The sequence below is a fragment of the Trichosurus vulpecula genome, chromosome 3, assembly GCF_011100635.1.
Source record: "Trichosurus vulpecula isolate mTriVul1 chromosome 3, mTriVul1.pri, whole genome shotgun sequence".
NCBI classification, from domain to species: domain Eukaryota; kingdom Metazoa; phylum Chordata; class Mammalia; order Diprotodontia; family Phalangeridae; genus Trichosurus; species Trichosurus vulpecula.
Window position 1 is genome coordinate 59092264 of NC_050575.1, and position 17842 is coordinate 59110105.

General features: G+C 48.0%; 1 protein-coding gene across 2 annotated transcripts in view; it reads right to left on the reverse strand.

Annotated features, from left to right (window-relative positions):
• CAMK2A (calcium/calmodulin dependent protein kinase II alpha) overlaps window positions 1-17842 on the reverse strand; it is a 78265-nt gene that overhangs the window by 38364 nt on the left and 22059 nt on the right. For both annotated transcript variants that reach the window (XM_036752541.1, XM_036752542.1), the window contains exons 3-8: window positions 17595-17654; window positions 9940-9994; window positions 8563-8628; window positions 8146-8218; window positions 1877-1979; window positions 572-655 (exon numbers count right to left, since the gene is read on the reverse strand). In XM_036752541.1, coding sequence (XP_036608436.1) covers window positions 572-655; window positions 1877-1979; window positions 8146-8218; window positions 8563-8628; window positions 9940-9994; window positions 17595-17654 — 441 coding nt within the window. The remainder of the gene's footprint in view (window positions 1-571; window positions 656-1876; window positions 1980-8145; window positions 8219-8562; window positions 8629-9939; window positions 9995-17594; window positions 17655-17842) is intronic.

The following is a 17842-nucleotide window of genomic DNA, read 5'->3' on the forward strand; positions in this document are numbered from 1 at the left end:
TAATGGCCTATGGGGAGAAGTTCTTCAGCGTAGCAGTTCTTGAAGCAGTCGGGTGGTGCAGTGGATAGAGCACTGGGCCTTGAGTCAAGACCTGAGTTCATATTCAACCTCAGAAACTTACTAACTATGACTTTAGGCAAATATTTGTTTGCCTCAGTTTCTTCAGTTATAAAATGGGGGAAAGCATAGCACCTGCCTCACAAGGTTACTGTGAAGTTCAAATGAGAAAATATTTGTAAAGTGCTCAGTATAGAGCAGGGAAGTGGTAGGCACTTAATAAATGCTAACTATTATCTCTAGAATTATGACAGTGGGATTCTAGGGTTATGGGGTTCTGACAAAAAGACCAGGTGGGGGCACAGAGCTCATGAACGCACACCGGACAACGTAGGAAAGATCATCTGGCACACTCTGGGTTTGGTGACTGACTGTTGGTAACTGGAACCCTCCGGGTTACCTGGATGTCTCTGCGGTCACAAGCCAGGGTAGAGGACTCACTCACCTGGTCTATCATAGGACCAGAGAGCTCTGTCACCATGACTTCTCCTACTTTTACTGCAGTTAAACTTACCGCATGCCCAAAGATCCACAGGCTTCCCATATGGGTCCTTTCGGAGAACTTCTGGGGAAAGATACCCTGGTGTCCCTGCAAAGCCTGCTCCCCGCAGACAAAAACAAACAAAAATAGATGGATGATTAAACTTAATAGCCTAGGAAAGTTTCCTACTAAGACTAGGAGGGATGAACTAGCAATGATTTCTCCTTTCCATTCCCATGGCTATCACCTTGATTTATGCCCTTGTTACTGAATACTTGGACTTTCCCAATAACCTCTTAACTGTTCTCTCTACCTTCAGATGCTTTTGCCATCCTGTACGTACAGCTCTGACCTAGTCACTGCCCCTGCTTAAAAACTTTTGATGGCTCCCTATTATTTATAAAATAAAAGTCCCAAATCTTTGGTCTGGGGGACATTCTCTACTGAAGAAGTTTCCCCACACACACCCTGCCCCTCCCCAAGTATTCCCAGAGTTTGATATCGGAGAGCACAGCCTCTGAAAATTGTAGTTGGGAAACCTCGGCCTGATCATGGGCAATAGAATGAGCCAAGGAAAGGGAATCAAAAGAAGAGAGAACGAAACCACTTCCATTCTGAATTTCTTTTTCCCATCTCTGTTTTCAGTGTAGTGAGTACTGTCATGGCAGAAGGAGCATGGGAAAAGAACCAGGGCAGAAGGGAAGGAAAGGGGATCTTCTGCCTCAGCCTTTCTGCTCTTTAGGAACAGAATTTCTCCTTGATCTTAGCCAAATGGAACTCTGAGGCTGAGGCCTAAGCATCCAACCTACTCCAGGTCTGCTGTGCTCTAGGCTGTGACCAATAGAGTGCTGGATTTTAATTCAGAAAATTAAGGTTTTAGCCCTAGCTTTACCAGTAACTCACTGTGTGGCCTTGGTCAAGTCTTTTCCCCTCTATAAGCCTCCTCTACAAAATCAGAATAATCTTGCATGACCTACCTCACCAGGCCATGGTAAGGATCACCCGAGATTGGATATGAAAGTACTTTGAAAAGAATAAAGTGCTGTACCAATGGGAGAAATTATTACTAAGTTACTGCAAAGACCTCAGGAAGCTCCTCTGGGCAGCATGGACCAGAGGAGATGCTAACAGCTGAGATGGCTGAGATGTTTGGGGCGCTGCATTTGCTTCCTGGGCCCTGGCTGGAGCATAGGAGACTTCAAATCCTTTGCCTTCTTTCCATCTCCCATTTTCAGGATAGGCAGAGGGGGAGAGGGAGAAGTGAGGAGGCCCTTCTAAAAACCGCACCATTTCCCTTGTAGACGCACCAACTCCATCCTTCCCTCGGCACCCACTCACCGAACCATGCCTGCTGCTCCCCTTCCACCTCGATGGCCAGGCCAAAGTCCGCCAATTTCACTGCAGCCCCCTTAAGCTTGGATGCAAGTAGCAGGTTCTCCGGCTTCACAGGAGAGGGGATGAAGGGAGAGGCAGTCAGTCAACGAACAAGCATTTATTAAGCATTTGCTGTGTGCCAGACACTGCGCTAAGAGCCGGAGATATAAAGAAAAGCAAAAACGGTCCCTGACCTTAAGGAGCTTATGGTCTAAGGTGAGACTACATGTAATAGTAAGTACACATAATGAGATAGCAACCTTCGAGGAGAAAGATAGATGGAAGGGAGGGTGAGAGGAAAGGACCAAAAGGGAATAAGATAGACTAAGACCACAATGGCCAGGGCCACTCAAGGCCCTGATTTCAAGCTTGAGACTTCAAGAAGGGGTATCTGGATAATCAAGGCTCGAATAACCACCACACACACATACACCACACACACACACACACACACACACACACATACATACATACACACACACCACACGTGCACGCGCGCACACACACGTACCACACACACACACACATACACACACCACACGCACACACACACGTACCACACACACACACACATACCACACACACACCACCACACACATCACACACACATACACACACACCACACACCATACCACACACACACCACCACACACATCACACACACATACACACACATACACACACCACCACACACACATACATACACACACCACACACACATACCACACACACATACATACACACCACACACACACCACCACACACATCACATACACATACACCACACACACACACATACACACACCACACACATACACACATACATACACACACATACCACACACACACACATCACACACACCACAAACACACACACCACACACACATACACCACACACAAACACACACACCACACACATACCGCCACACACACATACACCACACACATACACACACCACCACCACCACCACCACCACCACCACCACCACCACCACCACACACCACACACACACACACACACACACACACACACACACACACAGAGTTGATTTCTCCTTCAATCTTCAGCCTTGGAACTGTGACGCCACCTCCTCCAGGAAGTTGTCCCTCATCACTCTTGAGCAGTCAGTGACCTTTGCCTTCAGACCTCACGCAGCAGTTTGTTTAGTGACTGAAGTGTGTTCATCATGTATCACGTTGTATTATATATGTACACACTTATCCCCCTCCCCAACTCATGAATTTCATGAGGGTAGGGGGCTGCACATTATTTATTTGTTGAAAACAGGGATTGTTTCATTTTTAATATGTGTCCCCCCAGTATTTAGCACAGTGCCTGGCACATAGCAGGTACATTAATTTGTTACCCTACCTACTCTAAAATTCTTATTTAAACTGTCTCTCCCAGGACCCAAAACACTGCTCTGAGTAGGCATTTAATCAATGTTTGTGGGATCAACGTTGTGGTTCAATGAGATCACCCAAACAGAAAGGGGTTCGTGTCTGGCCCTGACCCAGAGCCATAACTAGGAATTGTAGCACCCAGGGCAGATTCAGTTTTCAGGGAAGGGATGAGAAAACCCATGGGATGGCTAGAAAACAATTTTCTCCTCCTTTCCAAATCCCTGTGATTCAGAATTATAGGCTGCCTAGATAAAATCTCCCTTCCCCTGCTACCGCTTTCCAATCTGCCTTCCATCATGCTCTCGGGAACCTCTGTTCTATTGCTAACAAATTTCCCGTCAGCTTAGATTTCTTCTACCTTCTTGCTTCTTATGGTAAGCTGGCTTTTGCCAGAGGACACTTCATCCCCTAGCTGCCCTCTCCATAATTGGATATACCTTCTCCTAACCCCCTGGACACATAGAGCTAGAAGGAAGACAAATGGGCACCTCAGCAATCTCTCAAGGTCTCTTCTGTCCTTCTAGAACTTCCATCCAGGCCATGGCACCTGGTACCCACTAGTACCCAGGTCATTCTTCGTCCTTTTCCAAGAAGTTCAGTACCTGAATCGCAGTCTTCTCCACTTGAACCTCTGCCCTCATACTTACAAACTTATAAACTTCAATAGACATGTTCCCTCAAATACCTTGGCCTACCCTGGGAGTTTGCCTTTCCCTAAGACAGAATGTGCTATGAAATGAGTCTCAAGGGCTCCTCTCTTGTTGGCGCAATGATGGGCAAGAGGCTGTTGCCCAGCATCACAGACTACTAAAACTGCAAAGCTGGAGGAGATGAGAGGTCATCAAATCCAACTGTGTTATTTTACAGTTTAGAGAAACTCAAGTCTCTGTAAGTGAAATTAACTTGTCGAAGGTCACACAGCAATTCGGTGGCTATCAAGGGTGGTTGCTTTTCAGCCAGAGAAATCTGTTGTTGGAGTCAGAAGGAAAATGGCTGGATCAGTATCCAGGCAGAGCTCTTGGCTCCTGGGATTCAACCCCTGTGGAATCTGCCCCAGTTACTATTGGCTATGAGTAGTAGCATGGTGCTCAGAGAGTAACTGCCTCCAGAATTGCTCGTTCACATGACCCCTGCATCTGCAGCTTCCTGGGGTCATGGGAGTGACTCGGGGCTCTAGAAATATACCAGTAAGGTCAGTTGGGATTCAGGAGGCATCCCTCTGTCATCACTCCACTGATAGACCTGGAGTTGGGAAGATGTAACTTCAAATCCTGATTTTGATGCTCACGAGCTCTATGACCATTGGGCAGCTAGGTGGCACAGTGGATAGAGGGCTGGACCTGAAATAAGGAAGACTCATCTTCCTGAGTTCAAATCTGGCCTCAGACAATAGCTGTGCAACCCTGGGCAAGTCCCTTAACCCTGTTTGCCTCAGTTTCCTCATCTGTAAAATGAGCTGGAGAAGGAAATGGCAAACCACTCCAGGATCTTTGCCAAGAAAACCCCAAATGGGGTCACAGAGAGTTGGACAAGGCTGAAATGACTGAGCGACAACAGCTCTATGGTCATGGGTAAATCACTTAACCTCTCTAAGTGTCTGTTTTCTTCATCTCTAAAGTGGGGAATCTTAATGCCTGGAGAATCTCCCTCAAAGAGCTGCTGTAGAGCTCACATCAGAGAGTGTATGTAAAGCCCTGTGCAAACCTTAGAGCACGACAGTGACTGGAATTGCACTGCCTCCTTCTTGTTGCTTGCTCTCTTCTACATCCTCAGTGCCACTTCTATCAATACTGCTCCCATCATCCCTTCTTCTACCATCCTGGTCTCCATCACTACGGACTCCATCCTACCTGCATCCATTATCACAAACTCCATTATCACCATCTCAGTCACCCCTACTTCTGCCATCACTGCCTCCATCATTGTTATTTATTTCTCTCCTAATAATAATAATAGCCTTCATTTATGTGACACTTAAAGGTTCACAAAGCACTTTATTCACAACAACCTTGCAAAGGAGGTAGAGAATTCTAATTCCCATTTTCCAGATGAGAATACTGAGGCTCTTTCCACTATGTTAAACCGTTTGTTAAACCGTCCCCATTGTTACTGCCTCCTTAATCTCTGCTTCCACCATTAATTACTATCCTCATTATCTCTGCCTTCATTTAGCATTGCTATATCCATCATGACTGTATCTATCATTACCGCCCCTAGCATCTCTATCTCTATCATCACTGATTCCACTGTTCCTGATTCTCAATCAACTGGCCAAATACTGGCCAACTGAGATGCTGGGAGGCTCTTCCCCCCTCCTCCTGCCCCCTCACCTCCCTATCCCCCACCCCCCACACCCACACCCACCCTCCCACCTCCTCATCCCCTCTCCCCCTCCAAGGAACAGCTAGTTTAGCACACAACCACAGGTCCACCAGCCATCACCTGGCCTAAGAGAACCTCCTTTCATTCATCAACAACTCTGGAATCCGGAGGGGTTAGCCAAAGTCCTAGACTAGACCCCTAAGAGATGACATAAGAAGTCTTGAGATCTCTCAATGAGACACTTTCCCCCTTTTTACTTTTGGAAATGGGTTTTTAAGCCCAGGCAGTTGATTTATAATTTCTTAGTGGTTGATCTCTGATTTTGTCTTCTGGGCTTCTGAGTGGACCAAAGCCTGACCTTCCAGCTGCCCAAAGATAGACTGGCCTCAGCTAAATATAGTCCCAGTCTGCTTCAACTCACTAATGGCTCATTCATTCTCCCAGGACAGTGTTCCCAAAGAGTCTCCACTCCTGGTGCCAGAGGTGCCCTGGTTTGATGAATGTGCCCCTAATTATCTCTCTGAAGTGGCCTAAATTTGAGCTGCCTTTTTTTCATTCCTGCTCCTGAGCAACAGGCTTAAAATACCAGGGGAATGGAACCAGTGGGAGGGCTCTCCATTCTCACTTGCTCAGTCGCCTAACCGGAGCTCTTCAAGGGACACACCCAGACATTAGGGCTATCAGGGAAGCCCTGGCCTCACTGGCAACAATCAACACATTCCAGCACTGGCTTTCTTATCCGGTTCTGGGAACCACATTTTGGCAACCAGGATGGGTGAGATCTTCAAGCTAGGATCATAGAACCAAATTTCTAAGGATGGAAGAGACCTCAGGGGCATCTAGTCCAACACTCTCATTTTGGAAAAACTGGGAAAGCATATAGACCAGCACCTCCCACTGATACCAAGATTAGTTCCAACATTTTCTCATTTTACAGTTGAAGATACTGAGGCCCATGGAGGTTAAGTGACTAGCCCAAGGTCACACAGATGTGTCATAATTAGGATCCATGACCTAAAAAGATAAATGAAAAGGTCTAGAGATATTTAGCCTGGAGAAGAGAACACATGGGGCATGGTGGAGGGGTTGGGGTGGGGAGGAAGGGATTAGAGAGGCCATAATCACTGTCTGATGTGCTTTGATGTGATCAGACTTGGCTTGCTTAGCCCCAGCGGGGAGAACTAGAACTAATGGGCAGAAGGTTCAGATAGGCAGAATGAAATTAAATATAAAAAAGGTTTCTAACAACAAGAGTTTTGCAATAACTGAACAAACTGCCTCATAAAGTAGTGAGCTCCTTGTCATTGGAGGTACTCAAATAGATATGCTATAGAAGACATGGGGCAGCTAAGTGGTGCAGTGAATAGGACCTGGGTTCAAATCTGGCCTCAGACACATTAGTTCTGTTATCTTTGGCAAATCATTTAACTTTGTTTGCCTCAGTTTCCTCATCTGTAAAATGATCTGAAGAAAGAAATGAAAAACCACTCCAGTATCTTTGCCAAGAAAACCCCAAATAGGTCACAGAGAGTTGGACATGACCGAAACAACTCAACAACAAGAGTCGAAGACAGCCCTTCGTAGAGTGAAAGACTGGGCCAGCTGACCTCTGAGGACCCTTTCAACCCTAAAGAGTCTATGTTTCTGTGATTTTATGTCACGGGCCCTAGGTTACTGAGAATCCAGAACACTGGGTCAGGGCTGTACAACAGAAACAGTGCCAGATTTGGGCTCCTCGAACCTGGGTTTAAACCTTACACAGAGCGGTCATGCTCTTTGGGCCTTTAGTCTCCTCCCCTGTCAGATAAGGGGGTTGGACTAAGGAATGCTGAGGCTCTTTCCAGCTCTAAATCTATGCTTCAATGATAATGAGTCATTGAATCCATTTCCTCTCTTTTCCCTGACGCCAGGGCCAACAAGCCAGAAGGCACATGACTGCAGACTTCTGCCTGGCCCAAGAGGGCACAACTAGAATTAATGGGGTGGAAGTTATAGGGAAGACAGATCTCAGCTAGATGGAGGAGGAAGCTGACCAAAGTGTTGAGCGGTCCTGAGGCAAATGGGCTGCTGCTAAGGATCTTCTAGAAGAGGCTGCATGATCCCCTGGTGGGGATGCTGCAGAAGGGGATGCTCCTCAGGGAGGGGCCACACTAGCTGCTCCCTGTATCCGTTATAACCGTCTCCAATGTTCTTCCTCCCCAGTCAGCCCAAGCAGTGCTAGCCAACAGAGCCACAGGGAAGCATCCTCTCCATCAGACACCTCCAGCATGTGGAGCTAGCCTAGCCCACAGCTGCAGATACTGCCTGACAAGGGAGACCCTCCTGCCAGCTTTCAGACAGCTTTTCTCGGGGTTAGCTGCCCTCACTCATTAATATGGAGATTCATGTGCCGTCACAACCCCTTCATGCCCCACTCCAGGGAGGTGCTGGCAGCTCCCACACTCTGTAGTCTGGGCTCAAGCACGGGGCTCCCACCCTATATCACCCACCTTCTTCCTCATCTCACCTTCAGGTCTCGGTGCACCACACCCATCTGGTGACAGTGAAGCACAGCCTCTAGGATTTGCTGAATGCAGTGACTATGGAGAACATGAAGAGATGGGCAGGTCAAACACTTTCAGATAGAATGAGACAGGGGACACATTCTTTGTGGGGCCATTGGTGCATGTAGGCCCTAAAGGCCTGTTCAAGGCCTTCTTCTCACTTGGACGAGGCGGAGTGACTGACAGAAGGTATTCAGAGTAGAGGCTTGGCTGGGCAGCATTGGCCCTGGGACATGAGTTCTAGTTACCACAAACACAGGGTAAAATTCCAAGAAGGAAGCTGAGGCCAGCCTGGGCAAGAGGCAAGCTTCCCACAAAACGTCTGAGGCTCCAGGCCCCTGAGGTCAGGCAGGAGCCAGTGCCACCTCCCTCACACTTACCTGGCATCAGCCTCACTGTAGTATTCTCGGGCCACAATGTCCTCAAACAGCTCCCCACCCGTGACCCTGAAAGTGAGGAAGACATGGAATCAGTCATCCTCAAGCAGCACCGGCTGCCCTCCTAGGCCCACACTCTAATGGCAAGAGCAATCTGTAACAAACCAGCCCAGATCCCAATCCTGAGTGTCACACACACACACACACACACACACACACACACACACACACGCCCCACCAGGGCTGGTGCACCAGCAAAGCACAGGAAAACACACAAGGGTATACAGCAAGAAAGCCAAGCCCCTCCTGCTTCCTCCTCTCCATCTGCCCCCTCAAACTATAACTCTTTAGCAGCAGACATGTTGATGACGAAGACAGCCTTCAGCATGTTTGGAAACACCTGTGCTCACAATCCCACGATAGCAGGGGAGGGTTCTACTCTCTTCTCACCTCTGGGGCTCAGTTCCTTCGCCTCCCCTGTGGTACTAATGCCCCAGTGGACCAACAGAGTAAACATGGTTCACAGCATGGGGAAAACATTTTTTCATGAAATCGAAAAGAGTAAAGCCCCTTCCCTCCTTGATATTCATGAATCTTCCCAGTATTCTTGGCCTCCTCTTTGAATTTATTTCAGGCTGGGGTTTGTTCCTATAGTGGAAAACCATTCTCCAACATTTGCTAGCTGTGTGAGAATGAGCAAGTCACATAACTTCTCTAGGCCTAAATTCCCTTATCTATAAAATGAGGGGGTTGAACTCCATCACCTCTAAGGTCTCTCCTAGCTCTAAATCTAGGAGCCCATGAGCCTATGAATTTACAAGGTCAAATAGATCAAGAGAAGATCCTACAAGCATATCTCTCTCTGTCTCTCTGTCTCTGTCTGTCTCTGTCTCTCTATCTCTCTGTCTCTCTGTCTCTGTCTGTCTCTCTGTCTCTCTCTGTTTCTATCTCTGTCTCTCTCTCTACACACACACACACACACACACACACACACACCCTCCTCCCCAAACAGAAGCAGAGAGGAGCATGGAACACAGAGACAACTGATCCACAAATGGTTTTATAGTTCTCGTTGCCCCAAGAAGCCAGAAGCTGAGTAAATCCTCCTTGCCCCAGTCATTACTAGTGGTGTGACCATGGACAAGTCACAACCTCTCTGACCCTCATTTCCTCATAAAAGACTCCCAAAAAGAGCCCTCAGGTCTACTCTGAGGAAGACTTCTCAGTCCCTCAGGGTCCTAGATACATAAGAGGCCAGCTAACCCCACCTAATCCTGCCACCTCCCTCCCTGTCTATACTGTGTTGGACTTGTCCGATGCCCTGCCCAACCTAGGACTGACACCAGTGAACAACAGCAAAGGATTCTGGTTGATACTTACAGGTCAAATATCAGGTAGTGATGCCCCTCCTCTGATATGCTATCATGGAGTCGGACTGCAGAAAGGGGGAAGAAGGTAACAAGCATTTATCAGTAATGCCTACTATGTGCTAGGCACCAGCCTAAGTACTTTACAAATGCTTAAACCCAACCACAAGCCCCCTTCCTCTACCTCCCCTGTTTTGTCCTTTTCCTCTTCATCTTTCCCCTTTATCCTCCCTCAAATTAAAAAGAAATCTAAAAACCCTAAATATTATTTAACATTAACATATCCCCCTGTGGGACAGGGAAAGCAGGAAAGGATAGGATCAGGCTCTGCACACTGTGAAAACAACAAGAGATTGTGGAAATTGTGCCATATCTAATGTTGTTGTTGCTTGTCCTTCATTCTCGAAGAAGACCATGACATCAGGAAAGTGATGCCATCACTTGCCAGTGAATTGGATTTAAGTGAGGGAGGGCTGAGATCTGATATCAGAGAGCAAGGAACCATCTGATCTAGCACAGACGAGTACTGGAGTACTCTGAGGGTTGTTAAGAGAGCAGAGCCAAGATTTGGGTTTCTCCCTGATGTGGTGCTAGACTCTTCTCAACCCCCCACAGAAGGGCAGGGGGGCTGCAAGCCAGGCCTTCCACAGAGCTTTCAGTTGGGGCTGGGAACACATACTGCCAACTCCCTGAGCTGGAAGTCTCGAACCTTCTCAGAAGGAGGGGGACCCACAACAGCTGTCAGCTTCTTATCTAACCCAGGTCCCTCCAGTCCAATTCCATGCCTCGTAGGAAACTAGTTCTATTATCCCTCCCCTAAGAAAACGTGTTCTCCTCCTTACTCCCCCTCCTCCTCCTCTGCTGAGGAGGGCTACCCACAGGGCTCCCTGGAGGCCCACAATTCCTCCTGGCCCTTGATCCTTTGAAGCCCAAAGGCCTGGATGCTGGGTCATGGATTCCCAATGGGTGCTTTGTGACCGATGGGGATGCAGAGCCCCAGCAAAACAAGGGGAGGCTTACACTAATAATAGTTTACCTTTCTGTAGTGCCTTAACGTTTACAAAGTACTTTCCTCACAACAGCCTGGTGAGGTAGGTGGTGCACCTTGGAGATGAAGGAACCAAGACTTAGAGAGGTTCGGATTTGTCTGAGCTCACACAGCTTGTGAGTTTTGGAGCGAGGTGGATTTGCCCTGCTCCTTGGCCACGGAATACAACCTTAGCAGAAAGGAGGGCAAGGCAGGAGTGTTTGTACCGTGGAGGGGGCGGCATATGGAAAAGAGTAATATTACTGTTGTTCAGCCATTTCTCACTCTTTGTGACACCATTTGGGGTTTTCTTCATAAGGATTCTGGAGTGGTTTGCCATTCCCTTCTCTGGCTCATTTGAGGAAACTGAGGCAAACAGGGTTGAGTGACTTGCCCAGGGTCACACAACTAGTAATTGTCTGAGCTAGATTTGAACTCGGGTCTTCTTGACTGCAGGCCCAGCCCTCTATCCACTGTACCACCTAGCTGCCCCACAAACCAGTCCCCAATTCTGGAGACTCAATACTCAACATCCCCCATTGGACTCCATTCATGACAGATAGAACCACATAGGATCACAGATAGAATTAAAAGTCTGAAGGGACCTTAAACATCATAGGCTCATAGGTTTAGAGCTGGAAGGAACCTCAGAGGTCATTAAGTCCAATCTCTGACTTTTACAAGTGAAGTGATTTGCCTAGGATCAAACAGCTAGAAAGAAGCCAGGGTGAGTGCCTAATAGGGCTTTAGTGAAGACCTTGTTTCTATGGATGGGTCATGCATTTGGAGTCAGAGGTCCTGGAATTTAATCCAGGCTCTGCTATTTAATATCCTTGTGACCTTGGGGAAAAAAAATCACTTACGGGCCTCAGTTTCCTCATCTATAAATGAGGAAGTTGGACTAGATGGCCTCTGAGGCCCCTTCCAGCTCTATGTCTGTGACCCTATCACCATGTGCCTTCATTAAAACTCTCCTCGTTTGCCTCACGGTGGTATGGGAGGACCCTTGGTTCTCAAAGGCCCTTCCATGGCCTTCTGCAGGGATGAGCATCGAAGGCTCTAGATTTAGGGCTGTACAAGACTTCAGACATCAACTAGTCCTACCCTTTCACTTTACAGATGTGGAAACTGAGGCCCAGAAAAATAAATAGCAAAGCTGGAATTTATATCTACGTCCTCATTCCAACCACACCGTGTTTTCCATATGCCCATGCCAGCTCTCACTGCCAGGCAGAAGGAAAATAAACTAGAAAGATCTCGGATATGGGCCCAGGTCTGGCCCATGGGCCTCTTCTCTAGATATCAAACTTCAGCTAAGTTTGGTGAGGTTCACGACCAGAGAACCAGGAAAATTCCTCCGCCCCTCAGGGCTTTCTGTTTGGGTTACAGCAACTCCTGAAGCATTTACTCCTAAGCATGGAGGGGTTGGAACCTACCTCAATGGTGAATGCACCCACACTGATGAAATCGTGAAACTTAAGCATGATATTTATGGTATCATAAACCACCCAGATTCCTGCACTAGGTGGGTGGGGGGAGCGGAGACGTGGGAACTTGGGTAGATACCTTCTAAGACTTGCTTCCAACTCTGAGGCTCTTAAGAATCATCAGAGGTTTATGGAGTTTGAGTTGAGAGACCTAATCCAACCCCCTTATTCTACTGAGGAGGAAACTGAGGCCCAGAATAACTTGCCCAAAGTCACAAAGGCAGTAAGAGGTAGAGTTGGCATCTGAACCCATAAGAGCATAGATTTGAGCCATAAGAGATCTCAGAAGCCATATAGTCCAAGGTCATGTGAGTTGTCCAAGGTCACATGGACAGTAAGAAGGGATTTGGACCCAGGTCTCTGAATCCAAATCCATTGTACCACACTGCTGGGGAGATTCCTCGTTGGAATTTTTTTTTTACCTTTGGACCTAACCGTCCTACCTCCTTCTTGTCTTCCCTACCTCTGGGGAATGCATGCTACCTTCTAAGTTGCTCAGAGTAAGTGTAGCTGGAAGCCCTGAACCTTTTCAGAAGAAATGGGATTCATAAGTTCTGTCCAGTTCTTCTTACCCAACCCAGGTCCCTCCAGTCCAATTCTATCCCTGTTAGGTAACCTGCTCTATTCCCCTCCCTCAAGAAAATGCATTCATGGACCTGGTCTCTTCCCTATTACCCCTTCTCTGTTGAGACAGCTGCCCACAGGTCTCCCTGGAGGCCTCCAATTCCTCCCTGCCGTCTTTGATCCATGCCCTGGCAACACGGCCTTGTCCATCAGTGAGTAATCAGGCTGTTTGTGCAGCTTCAGGAAGCTGTCCTCACTCCCCGGTCTCCAGGCAGCAGGGAAGGGGGAGCGGAATAAAAGGAGGTAGAAGTGCATTCTGGGTGTAAATAGCTAACGGAGTTGTCACCCTCAAACACCGCAACCCTTCTGGGCTCCATCTCTGCAACCCCAGTTACCCAGGCTCAGATAAGACTCTGTCATATTTGTCTTCCTCTCCCCAAGCAATTCTATCTTCTCCTTGTTTCTTTTTTATCTGTCCTTTCCTCTCCCTGCTCAGCCGCCTCTTGCTCAGACTATAGAAATAACCTCCTGAGCTTCCTGTCTCCTCTCCCCCTGAAAGATCCATCCTGCAAAGTCTGCCAGATGAATCTGCTAAAGACCCAGGTCTGGCCACATCACTTCCCTGCTCACAAGCCTTTGGCGTCTCCCTGTTGGCTACCGAATGAAGTCCAGCTTCTCAATCTGGCATTCAAGGCTTAAAATATCCTGACCCCAACCAATCTTTCTAGCTTCATGGCACATTGTTCCTCTACATAGGGTATCCAAGAAGTCTTAGTTCACAAAGCTTTTAATTGCACTAAGACCTTTGGGATACCCTGTATATGCTCGGCACTCCAGAAAAATTCTACTGTATCCTGTGCCCCAAACATATCCTGTGCTTTCCTGACTCTCTTCTTTTTTTCACATGATTCATTGAGAATATCTTTATCTCCACCTATTGAGTCTCTATCCATCCTTTAGAGTTCAGCTCAAATGTCATCTCCTACAAAAAGGGTAGAGGCCTGGGCCTGGAGTCAGGAAGACCTTTGTTGAAATTCAGCCGCTAGGAACTGTGTAACCCTGGGCAAGTCACTTACTCTCTATCTGCCTCAGTTCCCTCAGCTGTAAAACGGGCATGGTGATAGCTCACCCACCTCACAGGGTTTTGTGAGGACCAAATGAAGTGTTTGCAAAGCATTTAGCGCAGTGCCTGGCAGACAGGAAGAGCTTAATAAATGCTTGCTCCCATGAAACAACTCTGAGTCTCAGTTTTCCCATGTGTCAATTGGGGCTAACAAGGGGAGTTACTTCGCAGGGTCTTCATGAGGGACCAAAGGAGCTAAGGCGTGTAAAGCCAGAGGCTGTATGCCAATATAAACCACTATTATTTCCTGATTCCCACAAACAGGTGTGATCTTTCGATCCCGATATCCCTTCATATTCCTTTTTCCACCCGTCTCTCATTCCACCTTGTAGCCTAGAGATGGGCTTTCACCAGGAAGCCAGCTCTAACAGACTTGTGAGAACCGGTTGTTAAATTGTCAACATAAGCGCTTACACCTCAGAAATCAGCAATCCCTGTAAATCAGGGCTTGACTTTTTTTTTATTTTTTTGCCTCATTGATTGTCTAGACTTAAGAAAGTGAGAAGAAAATGTTAATAATGCAAATTAAACTTAAAAGCGTGTGTGTGTGTGCGCGTGTGCGCGCGCGCCTGCTTTTTTTTCTTTCTGGAGAGCCCGGTTGTTAAACATTTGCCGATATACCCCTGCATTGCTCTAAAACATTGTTTGGGCTCAGCAGGAATACTGTAGAAAGCCCGGGGAACTAAGTGATCACCAGATTGGAGGCTAATAGGAATGATACCTCACATTTGTGTAGCACCTTAAGGTGTGCAGAGTGCTCCCCAGGGCTGGTTTTATCCTCGCTTTTGGGAGCTAGCTCACTAAGGATAGAAGCTCTTATTTATCCTGGGCTCCCCCTCCCCCATAGCACCTTGCCCAGGGTCTCCTCCCACACCACGCCCCCAGCCCCATAAATATCTTTTGAATGAGTGACTGCATTAGGAGAGTAGGGACCACAATAGGAGAGCCGGAGACCGGGAGGAGCCGGGAGCTAAGCCAGCAGCTCGGAGGGGAGCTACGGCAACAACTTGGCGGGTAGTGGGCAAGGCTGGTGGGGGCCCCAGACAATGCTGGCTGATGCACGGCGTTGGGGGGGCGGGGTGCTTAATAACTGATGATAATGATGGCCGGACGTCGACATACGCTTTTAAGTCTGTAGAGAACTTTACTTGGGTTATCTCATTTGGTCCTCACACCGGTCCTGTGCGATAAGTGCTTTTATTATCCCCATTTTACTGACCAGGAGACTGAGGCTGAGAGAAGCTAGGATTTGAACTCAGATCTTCCTGTATACAAGTCTCCACATTGCCTGACAATCTAGCTGCCAGATAAGTATCAAGCCTTGACAGGGTCCCTGCTAAAATGAAATCTCAGAGACCAAGAGGAGAAAGGTAGTAAAGGGGGAGGGGGGGGGCGGGATTTCTCTTTCCCATTCTTGGAAGTTCCTTTTTCACCCCAGGTCTTGAGTAGCACCTAAGAAGCAGGACTTTGTCCAGAAGGTCCCAGATGTCAGTCCTGGTAGCTAGGTGGCATAATACCCAGAATGCTGGACTTAGAACCAGAACCTGAGTTCAAATCCTGCCTCAGGGGCAGCTAGATGGCACACTGGATGCCCTGGAGTCAGGAGGACCTGAGTTCAAATTTGGCCTCAGACACTTGACACATTTACTAGCTGTGTGGCCTTGGGCAAATCACTTAACTCCTATTGCCCTGCCTCCCCCCTCCCCCCCAAAAAATTTAAAAAGTGAAAAAAAGACCATTTACCTGACTCTGGGAAAGTCATTTAACCCCATTGACTTTCTCCCCCACCAAAAAAAAAAAATCCTGCCTCAGACACTTTACCCTTGAGCTACACAAATCACTCAGACTCAGTTTCCTTATCTATAAAATGAGGATAAGAATAAAACCTATCTCACAGGGTTGTTGTGAAAATCAAATGTGATTTTATGTACATAAGGCAGTTTATAAATCTTAATGCACCCTATAAATGCTAGTTTTTATTATTTTGACATCTCATAAGAACGTAGTTAGATCTTGGAAGGGACCCTTAGAGGCCATGGAATCCAATCTTCTCAATTTACAAGTGAGGAAAATGAGACACAAAGAGATTATTAACTAACTTTCCCAGGGTCACACATCTATTATTAGAGTCAGGATTTGAACCCAGATCTTCTTGACTCCAAGTCCAGGACTCTATCTTCTATTCCACACTGCCTCTCTCTCCCAGCAGGGTTGCCTCAGATTTGGAGGACAAATGGGGGAAAAAAATGCACAGGGAAAGGGTGGGTTGGGCAGTAGGGAAACCTTCCATCCCAGACAGCTCAAGGCCAAGAACGGGAGAGAGCAGTCAGGAGCCCGTGACAGACACTTTGTTTTGAGAGTTGAGATCAGGTAATTGGCAGAGATGGAGAATTGACTCCAAGGAACAAGTCAGGTGGAAAGACAGGGCTACTGTGGCTTTATCTTTCCTTCCTCCGAACCCACCTAGCTCATCCTGCGGTTAGCGTTGGGTGTTGTGTTTGGGGCTGCCCAAGCCCACCTTTACCCCTAACTCGCTCATGTTGGTATAGTAGAAAGAATATTCCATTTGGAGCCAGAAGATATGGGACTGAATGTCACCTCTGTGGTTATAGGCAAAACCCTGCCTGGTTGCCCCAAAGAGATTGGATTAGATAGACTAAATTGTCCCTCCCAGCTCTGAGGTCCCATGGCCCAAATCCTACCTTGGGGGCCTGTACCAGAGCCCTCTCTACAAGCCTGAGGCAAGGCCAGAAATAACAATTTGGGAGTTTTCATCCTTGAGTGGACCTGAGAGAGGCCTATTCTTGCCAGGGCTCCCCTTCCAGGTCTGGGAGGCCAGTCTACATGCATTTGCCACTTCAGGTAACCTACCTTCCCCAGAGAAGTAACCACCCTGCCCTGCCACGGCTTCTTTGCACCTCCCCTTGGGGGCTGGGGGCTTGCTACAGAGCTGGGCCGGGGACGGGGTGCTGGATGCATGCGGGGGTGGGTGACAGATTGACTCAGCATCACTGTTGGTGGGTTTGTTGTGTGTGGGGGGTAAGGGGGGCACACTGGGAATTTTTTTCCCTTTGGGGACTATTTTAATCTTTCTCAGAGCTTCAGGAGTTTTCCTGAAACAGCTTTTCTGAAGGAGGCTGCCGGCAGGCGTAGGCTGGGCGGAAAAGGCCTTCTCTTCCCCCCCTCCCCACCCCCACCCCCAGCTGCTTCTTAAGGAATGTTGCTGCCCTCCACCCCCACCCAGTCCCCTCCCTTCCCCCTCTAAAGAGTCCAGAATTACCTCTCCATCCCCCTTCCACCATTCTGTCCAGGAGTCACCACACAATATACCAGGAGACACAAGCTCCATCTTCACCACCCATTGGCACCCCACTCCTGCCCCATTCCTGATCCTCTTACCCACAAGTGCAGCCCCTCTCAGTCATCCCTCCCCTCGGTGGGGAGCAAGGAAGGGCAGATTCTCTTACCAATATTTGGATGCTTTAGCAGGCGGCAAATGCGGGCCTCTCGCTCCAGCTTCTGATGATCTGAAAAGCAAGGAGCTCCAGGTCAGAGATGTATTGTGTTGGACTGTGGGTGTGGGGGGGGAGGGGTGAAGTGGATTTTTCCTCCCAAAGATGGAGTAGTCCCCTCATCTCTCTGAACCCCCAAACTCCTTCCTTCACTATGGGGGGAAGGAAGAGGAAATTTTTTCATTGGTAGAAAAGAGGGGCAT